Source organism: Lytechinus variegatus, chromosome 2 (genome assembly GCF_018143015.1).
Source record: "Lytechinus variegatus isolate NC3 chromosome 2, Lvar_3.0, whole genome shotgun sequence".
Lineage (NCBI taxonomy): Eukaryota > Metazoa > Echinodermata > Echinoidea > Temnopleuroida > Toxopneustidae > Lytechinus > Lytechinus variegatus.
This window is the reverse complement of record NC_054741.1, coordinates 66,781,571-66,793,993: the sequence shown is the minus strand read 5'-3', so window position 1 is coordinate 66,793,993 and position 12,423 is coordinate 66,781,571. Positions and strand designations below refer to the sequence as shown.

The 12,423-nt window shown below is 36.2% G+C and overlaps 1 protein-coding gene across 1 annotated transcript; it reads left to right on the top strand.

Annotated features, from left to right (window-relative positions):
- Positions 1 to 227: 227 nt before the first annotated feature.
- LOC121406923 (lactadherin-like) lies at positions 228 to 12,423 on the top strand. The gene is made up of 7 exons (XM_041597797.1): positions 228 to 339; positions 5,735 to 5,911; positions 7,519 to 7,844; positions 8,928 to 9,084; positions 10,050 to 10,273; positions 11,393 to 11,539; positions 12,148 to 12,423. Exons 1-7 carry the CDS (start codon positions 228 to 230, stop codon positions 12,298 to 12,300), a joined length of 1,296 nt encoding a protein of 431 aa, XP_041453731.1. The 3' UTR covers positions 12,301 to 12,423.

Genomic DNA, 12,423 nt, shown 5'->3' with positions numbered 1-12,423 from the left:
TGGAAGCCTTCATTGCGACTTAAATTGCATTTTCAAAGGAATCGATGCGTTGTAGAGAGTTTCTTCGAAGTAAATGTGATAACTATACCTATTCATGACTTGTATATAGTACCGCGTAACGTTCAAACAGCAAGTTTTTTTTTATAAACATGATAAACCACTTTAAACCCATTACAGCTCTTGCTGCTGATCAACATTGCCCCGGATTCGTTAAGTGTCCATCAAAGATGTTGGCAAGTGGAGACGTTGTACAATTAGAGCTAATAGAATTCAACACCTCAGACATACCAAGTAGATTAAATGTTCCACCTGCTATATCAAAAGGAATCTTCTGTGTAGGTAAGAACGTGACAAATAATACCTCGGTGAGGAGTGGGGGACAAAGTACTCCGGTGACAACTGCTCCGATGGAAAATCTGCACGCCTATAAAGCCAAACTAAAAAAACCTAACCTCCAAAAATCTTCATCTTTACATTATTCTGAACTAAAAACTATATTACAATCCTAATTCTAACCCGGTTCCCTCGACGAATATAAGACCGGAACAAATGTCGCAGGAGAAAATGTTGTCACCGGAACAAAGTTAACTATCAATATTTATTGTAATGTGATTTTGAAACTGCCAAGGTACGGTATGATATTGCGAGAAAAATAATCTGTCAAGTTGAACTATCAATTTGATCTTGTATCTTAATCCCTATCCCTGAACATGATGTATCCAAAAGGGGGTACTTCATACTGAAAACAATATGCTTTAAACAAATTAAAGTTAATCAGACAAACAAAGGACTCAATGTTTCATCAAAATCGTTAAAAAGAATTACACATTTGAAATTGACATTTGACATTTGAAATTTTAAAGTTTTGCATCATTTCGGTGAAACATTAATGTACATGTTTTCATATATTTGCAATGAACAAGCTTACGCTGTCATATCCCCACTTATTCTTTTGTATTTTATATGGAATTATATTTATTCAAACTTTCTCCTCAAAAGAATAAACAGAATGGATTGACCCATGATTTAATGTGTTTGATAATCAATGCTGCAACACATTTTCAAACAAAGGAGATACATCACACGTATGGAAATATATAACATAAAAGGCAATGTGGGAACATGACATCATCAGCCCACTTATTGCATATCCATATTGACGCTCATAACTGTGTTCACAAATTGAAAATACCACTCAAACTTAAAAAATTCAATTACTTTCTTATAATAAGGTTTTAAAGAATTGTTCAGCGTTTACTCGGCGAATTCTACTCATTTTGTTTGAATGTATTTTTAAGACCTATACCTTCAAGTATAGACCTACCCATATTTTGGAAGTGCCGTGGCCGAATGGTCTAAGGCGCCTCGCTATATATTGAAAGGGTTCGATCCCCGGCCACGACACCTATGCTCTTTTATCCTGCATTCAAATAAATGGAAATGCTTTACGCATTATTTGTAACTAGATGTGCACTTGTTTAAAAAAAGTACACCATCTCGCTGCAACATCCCACATATAGCATTTTTAAAATAATAATTATTGTCTCATCTTGTAGGAGGAATTCAACCTACAAGCCTTGTTTCTCAGCATTTTCAACATTTATTTACATGTTTCTATATGAAGATTATGTATATTCTGTTAGCAATAATACTGTGTATGATATCCTTGTAACTGTATGTCGTATATTATTCAAATATGTCAGGCTATGAGAAAGCATAGTGGGGATTCATTATCCTCGGTTGGTCTGGCAATATAACTATTTCATACTACTTGCCAACCTCGGATAAATAATATCCACTTTACTTTCTAAAAGCCTGATTTATTTATATAGTATGGAAATAAAGAAATAATATGAAATATATTCTTGAAAAGCGTAAAAAGGTTCCTTTTAGTCCAATAATTATCTTAAAGACCCCTTAACACATACTTGAAGTGTAATTAGAAAATCTTAACGGAACACATTTTCCTTCACTCTACAAAAAATGGTTGATATTTTCGTGTTTTTATTTTTTCAATATTGGTAATAAAAATGGGAAGAAACATGTACGTCCTACACTTCAGAAGACGAAGTGCAGACTGAGGAAGACAGAAAGACAAAGACAAAGAGAGAGAGAGAGAGGTTCATATGCAAGTATCTAGGATGTGAAGGTAAATGATTACCAGAATTAAACCCTGGAGGTTGGTGGATATATCCCACTTTTGGAAGAGCTGGTGGCCAGTACAAACCCAAAACTCTCTAGAAAGAGTTTTTTTTTCATTTTCAGAAAATTATAAAGTTTGTTGTTTAGGCATGTAATTTCACCGTTGAAATTCTTTAAATTGCCTAAACTGAATTGGCCCAATTTTTGTCTGGCCTGCATAGCAGAGCGGTATAGGCGCCGCTTTTCTGACGGCGGCGGCGTCAACATCAAATCTTAACCTAAGGTTAAGTTTGTGAAATATCATCATAACTTAGAGAGTATAGGGACCTAGTACACGAAACTTGGAAACAAGGGTAATCAAGTATTACTGAATATTCTGCCTTAGTTTCAGGTCACATGACCAAGGTCAAAGGTCATTTGGGGTCAATAAATTTAGACCATGTTGGGGGAATAAATATCGAACTCTTAACATAAGGTTAAGTTTTTGAAATATCATCATTACTTAGAAAGTATAGGCTAGTTCATGAAGTTCAGACACAGGACCAATGTGAAAGATCATTTAGGGTCAATGAACTTTGGGCATGTTAGTGGTATTTGTTGAATTTCCATCGTAATTTCAAATTTTTATGGAGCTAATTCATAAAACTTGGACATAAGAGTAATCAAGTATCACTGCACTCCTGTGCGAGTTTCAGGTCACATGAACAAGGTCAAACAAAGGAAATTTAGGGTCAATGAACTTTGGCCATGTTGGCGGTATTTGTTGAATTACCATCGTAACTTCGAAGGTTTGTGGATCTAGTTCATAAGAGCAATCAAGTATCACTAAATATGCTGTGCGAGTTTCAGGTCACATGACCAAGGTCAAAGCCGTCATTTAGGGTCAATGAACTTTGGTCAAAGGGGGCATTTTTTGAATTGGTATCATAACTTAGAAAATTTGTGGATCTAGTACATGAAACAGATATAAGGGTAATCAAGTATGAATGATAGTTTTGCACACATCTTAGATCACATGATCATGGTCAAAGGTCATTTTGGGTCAATAGACATAGTATTTTTATAGTATTATTATCATATGAATGTTTTCTTTTGTGAATAATTATTCAGTAGCTGTTTTCAACTTGAAAGTCAGCACTGCTGCTGTATCGAATCGCGTCATGCAGGCGAGACTGTCAGAGATGTTCCACTTGTAAAAAAAAAAAAACAAAAAAAAAAAATTATATCGCTCGGCTCTCTCGCTTAAACTTCTCTTAATAATTTGAACGTATTTTGCCCTTGACAAAATCTCACGAATGGCCTCGTTGCAGTGTATCCAAAGCATCATAAGATTATTAAAACTCAATGGGCCGTATTCTGAAGTCTAGTATGGTCTAGGTCAATGTTAAACTTATGGGAAGCACAAAATGTCATACATTATTTGTTTTTCATGTGATTTTTGCTATTTCCTCATTCTTCAAAGGAGAAAAATCAATTTAGTTATAATTTCCTGGCAATTACAAATGATTGTAGGGTCAAATGAACATTTCAAATTGATTTGTACTTTGAGAGAATTTGATCACAACTGGCTATCCATAGTTTAACCACAACTTTAAACCAGAGTTTAAATTAAATCTGGGTTCAGAATACGGGCCAATGAATTACATTATTTCTGTACTGTATAGAGTACCGAAGCGATGACGTCAGTTGCCATGGTGTCATGGCAGCGTGATTCTAAACAGATGATCCGCCGAATGAGAGCGTGTGTTTCTCATATAGGAGAAAATGGCTGCTATCGGCATTTATTCGCTTGCAACCTATTTTTCAGACGAGCGAAAGCCATTTGCAATACAAATGTGAACAGACGATCGTCAGCTCCGACTCTGTTAAGAACCAGCCCGCCATGACACCATGGCAACTGACGTCACACTTCGGTACTCTATTAAAGAGTAGTTCGGAGTTACCTCAGGAGATTTTAAAGCAAGATATCGAGTAAGCTAGCCTGACATAGCAGGATGCACAAATTGCAAAGACTGGTGACTAGAATAGCACATCAATGAGCGCTTATGAAGGTACATTATATTTGTTGCATTTCAAGTTTGAATGCATTCACATGTTGCCATTACAGTGTACTTGGCTGACCGTTAAATACCAGTTGTAACTGAGCATATTGTTGCTTTCCAGTGGATCTTATGAAAACACATTTAAAAGGATATGAATAATCAAGTCATCAGAGTTGATGATTATTTCATTGAATATTAAATTACCATTCCATTAGAGTTCAAATGACCTTCTTCTAATCATGCGCAGAATGGAACTCCGAATTGGCTAATTCAACAAACTTTCAAATATGGTTAGTTTAAATCTTAATCATAACAATAATCAATACATGTTTCTTTATATTACGTTATATCACGTCAATCATATTGGGTTATAATGTTGCGTCGTATACAAGAATACTCTCTAATTACTATTTGTGGGAATCTTGAATTTTTTGGGGAGGGTCGGGGGGTCGGCTAAGTATTCCCTATTTGACGTCTTTGTTCATTCATTTTGTTCATTGATTTAATGCGAGGGAACACAGCAATGGAACAAAAGAGAATGTTCGTGTTTTAACTTTAAACACGGGATACAGTCGGATATGTTAGTAAGGGTTTTTGTGACATCTCTCTCAGCTTATTAATAGGTACTTTCTGTTTGCAAGCGTATAAAATCAGATTATTTTTTTTTCAAAAAATGATAGTTGGCTTCACGGTACACTTCTACCCCCTCACATTTCAAAACGTTTTGCAAATCCAACTGGACAAAGGAATCTATCTGTATACGATATTTCACATAAAACGTTAAAACCCTTAAGGGTTATGCCAGAAGAAATAATAATCGAGGTTTGAGCATTATCAAACATTTCACTGGAGTTGAAGGGTTAATTTAGTTTATTCATGGACCTACCACTTTGAGTGGTAGGTCCATGGTTTATTGAAAAAAAAATTGGAAACCTTTAGGAATCGAATTATCCTGTCCAAACTTCAGCACATCGTGAATACCCTTCTCATGGCCTTCAGGTTAACTGCTGACCATCTACATATCGACAATCGCTCGGTCCCTTTATCTCTTCCACGCTGTGCAACTTTGCAGTTGAAAGGGATGCAGACATACGTAATCTGGACCTATATCTACAGAAGATATTGATACAGTGTAACATATATCTGTCATTCATTAAACCACCCACTTGGGTAGTTCGCAAGAGGATTGAAATCAATATCTGACAAAAAGTTCTATTAGGCCTATTACACATTGACAGAATAATTCAATATCGGATGATGTCGAAATCCGCATATTAACGAGGGAGTCTTACCATCAATTTTGTACAGTTCGCAGATGTAATTTGTCTGAACGTTGGGAGTAGTTTTGAATAACTATTGTACGTAATTTATTTTATGAAAAGAAACAGAAAATAATTCAACATGAAATACATATCATTAAACCAGAAGATTTAACATCTCTGAGCATGAATGTCACTAATGAATATCATTTACAAAATGACAAATGCGTATCACTTCATTAACCAACATTAGTCATCACCCATCTTATATTTTTTCCTGTCTCATAATAGGTGCATATGCGACAGTAGGAGGAGATCTCTTTGAGATACCATCCTCACCAAACAATTCTTATGATGCTGTGTCTCTAGGATGTCCAGCTGATATGAATAACATTACTCGCTGCTGGTATAAGCATATGGAACAGAAGATCCCTTTGGACAAGAGTATTGCTATTGTTTGTTGTACATGTGAGTATTCAGAATGATGTGAATTTCTTTGTTTTAAAATTGAAACACTAAAAAAAATTCTAATGAGTTCAATACGTGAATATCAGACCAAAGCTTGTAAGTCCATTAAAACAATTAGCAAACTTATTTTACTGGAAAAGGACATGAGAGTTCTTAAAATGACGTAAATCATAACACGACCTGCAGACTTATTAAAACAGATCGCTTTTTTCTGTAGCAAAGAAATGATGAAGAAATGGCAATATATAGGGTGTCAAAAATATATCTGAAGGAAAGGTTAACTTCCACGTGTTGCTTATACAGCTTCCGGCATAACGAAACAAAATCCGGTAGTTATTAAGATCTTATTTTGTTCACATTACCGTCCAATTTTGGCATACGGTATTCCTGTTTGGTTTACCTTGCAAAAAGAATCATATTCAATAAATTTATTGAAGCAATTCCCCACAAAAAACTGGTGTTAACCGGTGTACATAGAGGACCACACCAGTTATTTTACACCAGTGTTAAATTGATGATGTTAGTCTTACACCTATAGGAGTTACAACACCTTTTGTTGTTACATTTACACTCTTTAATGTTATGTTTAATCTCTAGATTGTAATTTTAACACCTCAGGGTGTGGTCCTCTATTAACACCATTTGGTGTCAGTTTTAACACCGCAGTTTTTACAGTGTACTAAGACGCTCCACTCATTTTTTGTTTTTTTCTTTGAGAGAGCGAATTCCCATCTACGCTCAGTTATTTTAAACTTGCCGCCTCTATACAATAGCATGATTTATCTTTCTGTTCAAGTGTTTTGTTGTAAGGAGTTTACATTGTCACTTTCCTTAATTATTATTTGGAGGCTTTGCTATCCTGGATTTCACAATCGTGGTCTGATGTCCAATGACTTTGATCCGTTTTCCACGGTCGAACCGTTGCATTTAGGAGAAATGCCTTATTTTAATGAAACAGACTCTCAACAAAAGATCAGAACTAATTACAAAATGCAGACACTCAGGACCACTGACCATGGAAAACGGACCATTGAACGCCACACGAGAACATGGAGAAGAAAGTCACTTGACCATTAGACCGCCTCTTCGCGAGAAACCCATGGTTGCAAAGCTGCTTCCAAGGTGCGTTTAATCGTGGAGGTATAGAACTAACTTCATGGTTGAATGTTCTACTCGCTCTATCCCAGCATGGTATTTGGCACATTCCCAATACTCCAGTGAATATAAACATTAGCTCTCTCTCCCCACCCCCCTCTCTCTCTATATATGTATTAAAGTGAAGACCTTTCATAAGAATTGTTAGGTTTGAAATAATTTGTTCATAGATTACAAACACTTAACTCAGTATTCTTGGTCAGCATGGTCAGTATGAGGGAAGAGAGAGGGGGGAGGGGTATAAAAGTACGTATTTTAGTTTTAGTTTTATTATATAAAATGACGTACAGTGAATTTTGATCCAAACAACTGTACGAGTTTTCAGTTTCATATTTGCTTGGCATTTATAATCTAATCTTTCAAACATAATTATAATCAGATTCAATAATAAAAGTTATTTTGTGAGGTTTAAACGACCACTTAAAATTCTGCATGTGCTTTCTTTTGAACAGCGTACATGTGCGCCCCCCGTGGTAGTCCTCTAGGTCTAGAGAGCGGTAAAATCAACGATGATGCTATTTCAGTTTCAAGTGAGCGTAATCAATATGTTGAGAAACGAGAAGTTCGTCTTAATGGTCGCTCCGCATGGCAACCTCTCGAAGATGACGCTGACCCTTGGGTGCAGGTTGCCTTTGATTCCGCTTTTATCATCACAGCTTTTAAAACACAAGGCAGGCCAGCTTATAATTTCGAGTGGACGACCGCATATAAAGTGTCCTGCAGTATGGACGGAACGTCATGGATCTTCTACCAAGATAAATATACTAATACAGACAAGGTAAAGACCGGGGGTAAGGACCTAGATTGCATCTTGTCCTCTTTATACAAATACAAAAGAAAGCAGAAATCTCTTGGGAACGGATCCGAGAATAGAGAGGGGAAAATATCAAACGTAATGCAATTCTCCGTCAATCCCGTGCAAACATTCTAGGACCCTATCACCCCATTTAAAGAAAATAAAAATGTAATATTATCAGAGAAGTTTTTATAAGTATGTCCACGGCCAAGTGCCAGTATGAATCTTTTGCGTGGCTGGTGATTTTGATCCAAACGAGTTTATGGATTATTGGCATTTTGCGAGCATTAATGCCGGGAGCATGCAAACTTGATTTGATTATCCTTATTTTCAGACCTGTTGTCATGAAGTTGTTGCTCATGCGGCTCAGCTGTAAAGTCCGTTTTTGTATTTTCCAGATTCATACCTCTTTCCGACTTTGCCCCTCTACTTACTCCAACTGATAAAATATACCAGACAGGCCCTTCCGTGAATATGCAAACTTTGCATCCAAAGTTTTTACATATCCAGCTTTAATTTGATCCAAATTCTTTATAAGACACTGCCTGAGCTGGGTTGAGATCATACAAAGATTGTACGGGACCTTTTTAAAAAGATTTGTTCCAGTCCATCTAGGTGTTTCTACGTTTGATGTCTTTTGAAACCACTAGCGTACCTACGGGAGGGGGGGGGCAGAGGGGCAGTCTGCCCCCCTGACGAGTCACAACCCATACAAAAGACATATCCCTGCCCCCCTGACGAGCTTGAATCCGAATTTTGCCCCCCCCCCCAGACGAGCTTGAAGACCTTTTTTTTTTTTTTTTTTTTGCTTGTCAAATTTTTTCCGGGTTCGATTGAAGAGCTTTTTGATTGAAGACATTTTTTTTGCTTATCAAATTTTTCGACCGGTTTTGCTCCCCCTGTGGAAAATCCCAGGTACGCCACTGTTGGAAACAATCAGTGCATTCTCTGATTATTGTTATCATGATGAGCAACCCTGATATTTTAACCGGCGTTGTAAAAATTCATTAATTATTTTATTTATTATCATCTCATCATAAAATCATTTGCTTGTGTTTTCCTCAGGTATTCTCAGGAAATTACGCCAGAAGAAATCTAGTAGAACACAGTTTCTTTATACCCATCGTATGTAGATTCTTTCGTATCCATCCGAAGAAGACCTTGGGTAAAAGAACCATCAGGTTAGAACTCTATGGATACGGTCCTATCAATGAATTATTAGGTGAGCACAATAATAATGTTAATGCTTTTGACCGAATTCGGAGTTATAAGCTTCTATGTATTTTTTGTATTCATTTTGATTATAACAATGTACAATCAGCGGGAAATATAATGAAGGTTTTAATCAGCTCTATTAACGCCAATAAGGAATAAGATTATGCTATCAAAAAAAATGCGAAGGTCTTAGTTTAATGGCGGGGTTTAAACCCTCGAACCAACTTTCAGATGGAATTTTAAAGTGATCGCAAAGTTACTTTAAAGAAGTTTAACAATCATACAAAATATAGAAAATTTTATAATTTGTAAAGATTTTAAAACATGGCGATTCTAATCAATACGATCTATGATGGGAATTCACATTTGGCTGCAATCAGCTATCAATATTATTATAGTTTATACGGGGGTATAAGTAGGATGAAGTAGGCCTGTGCCGAAAAAGACAAACAACAAGTGAAATATGAAATTGACATATAAATGAAAGAGACATGGAAAGAGTATGCTAAAGGGAAACCTTCACAAATGTACAAATACATTGTAAACGTAGCCCCAACAAAATGAGAGCCTACAGACAATTGTTTAGTTTATTTGTACTAATAGATATGACTTCGATATCAATATTTTCTGCAACTTCATTTTGTATGAGTTCCCTGCTACAAGTTAAAGAAAGATATAAGGAATTTAGAGTATTTCCTAAAGGCTATGAAAATGTCGACAGGGAAAACGAAGTTAAGATGTAAAATCTATTTCTCGAAGATAAAAGCATGCATAGTTTCTGCATTCCCGTGGACGTCAGCCTCAAAACATTAACATTACCGTTATATTGCATTTTCTTGATCTATACTTTCCTGGGGATGATAGATAAAAATACAGAAATCATTACGGAACGAGTAGCCTAGGACTGTTTAAGCTTGTTTTTCTATCGATCTCTCAAAGATTTTTGTTTATTCTTAATCATTTTTAAATTAGCTGCTATAAACCAAGAGGAATCTGGATGTCCACATCCCCTGAGAGGAAGTAAAATGGGAGTGGAAGATGGACGAATCCCAGACTCTAGTCTTACTTCTTCATCGTATCGAATTATAGACGGATTCCCCCTTTCAGCACAAAATGGAAGATTGAACGGCGGAATAGATTCTAATAGAAACGCTTGCTGGCTAGCCGTTGTGGACGACCCAGACAAATGGGTGAAAGTGAGTTCGTTATATTTGCATTTGTCTACACACAGAAAAGTCTGTGCTTCATGAACGAAAAGATTTATGTATCTACGCATTTTACTGCAAATTTGGAATCGGCTGATAAAAGTAGGTTGTAATTTGTTTGATTATACCGTCGCACGTACCACGAACCGTCCTCTCTGCGCACTTCGATGCGAAAGTTAGATTGGCAGAAAACGCATTTAAAGAAAAGTTTTTTTTAAACCAGCAATAAGTGCACCTACAAGGAGAGCAAATTATTTACCCGTGTTTTCGTTCAAAAGTTCTGGTTCCAAAGTTTCATCCCGTATCTTTATATTTTCTTGAAGTTAATTATTTACGCCACAGTGGACATCGTAACAGAGAGGACGGTTCGTGGAATAGATACAGTGCGCTATCGCGCCTCGCGACAGAACCCGCGTCCGCGTCCACTGTAGCGTAAATAATTCACTTCAAGAAAATAAGATACGGGATGATTCTTTGGAACCTGAACTATCGAACGAAGACGCCGGTAAATAATTTGCTCTCCTTGTAGGTGCACTTGTTGCTGGTTTTAGAAAAGCCTTTCTCTAAAGCGTTTTCTGCCAAACTAACTTTCGCATCGAAGTGCGCAGAGAGGACGGTTCGTGGTGCGTGCGTACATCCGTAACATATTACGTTACGGATGTACAATGCCAGCCAATGTGTTTTTTTTTATATTTGAAATATGGGAGCGTTCTTTTTTTTCTTGGCAAAATGTTAAGATAGTGGCGATTGTACACATTAAAACAGAAATGAACAACTTAACCCAGGTTTAAAGTCGTGGTTCAAGTATGGACAGCCAATTGTTACATAAATCACTAACAGTAGAGATATCATACTTCAGCTCATTTGGCTCTCAAATCATTCATAATTGTCTAGGAAGTATAAATAGATGAATGTCTTCACCATCGATGAATCAGGAAAGAGCGAAGTAAACATAAGAAACACACAACTTAATGAAAAATTGATACTTTTGGCTTCCCATACTTAAACCACAACTTTAAACCTGAGTTTAAGTTAAACCTGTTATCAGAATACGGGCCAATGTGTTTATCAAACTTTTTATTTTTTTCTATGAATATTTGGACTGATCAGATAGATGTTGGAAAAACCTCTCTCATCACCGGTATCATTGTACAAGGGCGATATATGATGCATCGTTGGGTGACATCTCTGAAGGTGTCCCATTCATTGGATAATAATACGTGGACTTTTGCTTTGGAACCACAATGCGAACAAAAAGTGAGTTAATTGGACGTAGAAATAATACGTATTAAAGGGTGTATTCCGGGCTGAAAATAATTACTTCTACATGAAGGGAATGAAATTCAAAATTTCATCGAAATCTGCTGACAAAAAACAAAATTATTGGATTTTAAACTTTAGCAATATGCTCTGAAAATAGTTATGCACATCGTCATGCCCTACTTTCCTTTGTCAGATGATATTACGTGAGATCACAATTTATTACATAATTTTTATTTTCATATATCATGTATATGGTTTATCAGTATACAAAATGATGAAAGTTCGAAGCGTGACCAGAAATATCTTTTTGAATATTGGCTTCAAATCGGACATTTTAAGCGCAAGTTCTCTTTAATAAGCGCCAGAGGAATTAGTGTAAAATGACCCGAAAATTTTTCAATTTTCCAATACAATTTTTTTTTATGTATCTTCATTTTTCTTACTATTCTTATCTTTATTTTATTTAATTTTGGGGATAAATCCTGTCCTTTTTACGTTTGCCGTAATAGTGGGGTTGGGGGATGGGGTGGTGGCTACAGCCCCTGGATCCACTTTTGCCTATCATCACATGAAAATCTTAATTTATTGCTCTTTATTACCAGGTCTTTCCTGCAAACTACGATTATGACACTCCTGTGACTATTGTGTTCAACCAGCCACTCACTGCTCGCTATGTCAGAATTCACCCACTCTCATGGCATAGATGGAATGGAGACTGCGGCTTGAGATATGAAGTCCTTGGTATACTAGATTAGAAGAATTAAGTTGATAGCTGAAACGCTTTAAGGGTCACTCTTTTAAAATTCAAGTCTTATATTACTGCAAAACCATTATTTTACATTCACTTTTCCAGTAGTATTTGAGTATGTTTTGTAATA

Coding starts and splice junctions, on each gene's coding strand:
- LOC121406923 (XM_041597797.1), top strand. CDS start 228: ATGTTGGCAAGTGGAGACGTTGTACAATTAGAGCTAATAGAATTCAAC. Junction 5,912..7,518: donor TGCTATTGTTTGTTGTACAT/GTGAGTATTCAG, acceptor TCTTTTGAACAG/CGTACATGTGCGCCCCCCGT. Junction 9,085..10,049: donor TCCTATCAATGAATTATTAG/GTGAGCACAATA, acceptor TTTTTAAATTAG/CTGCTATAAACCAAGAGGAA.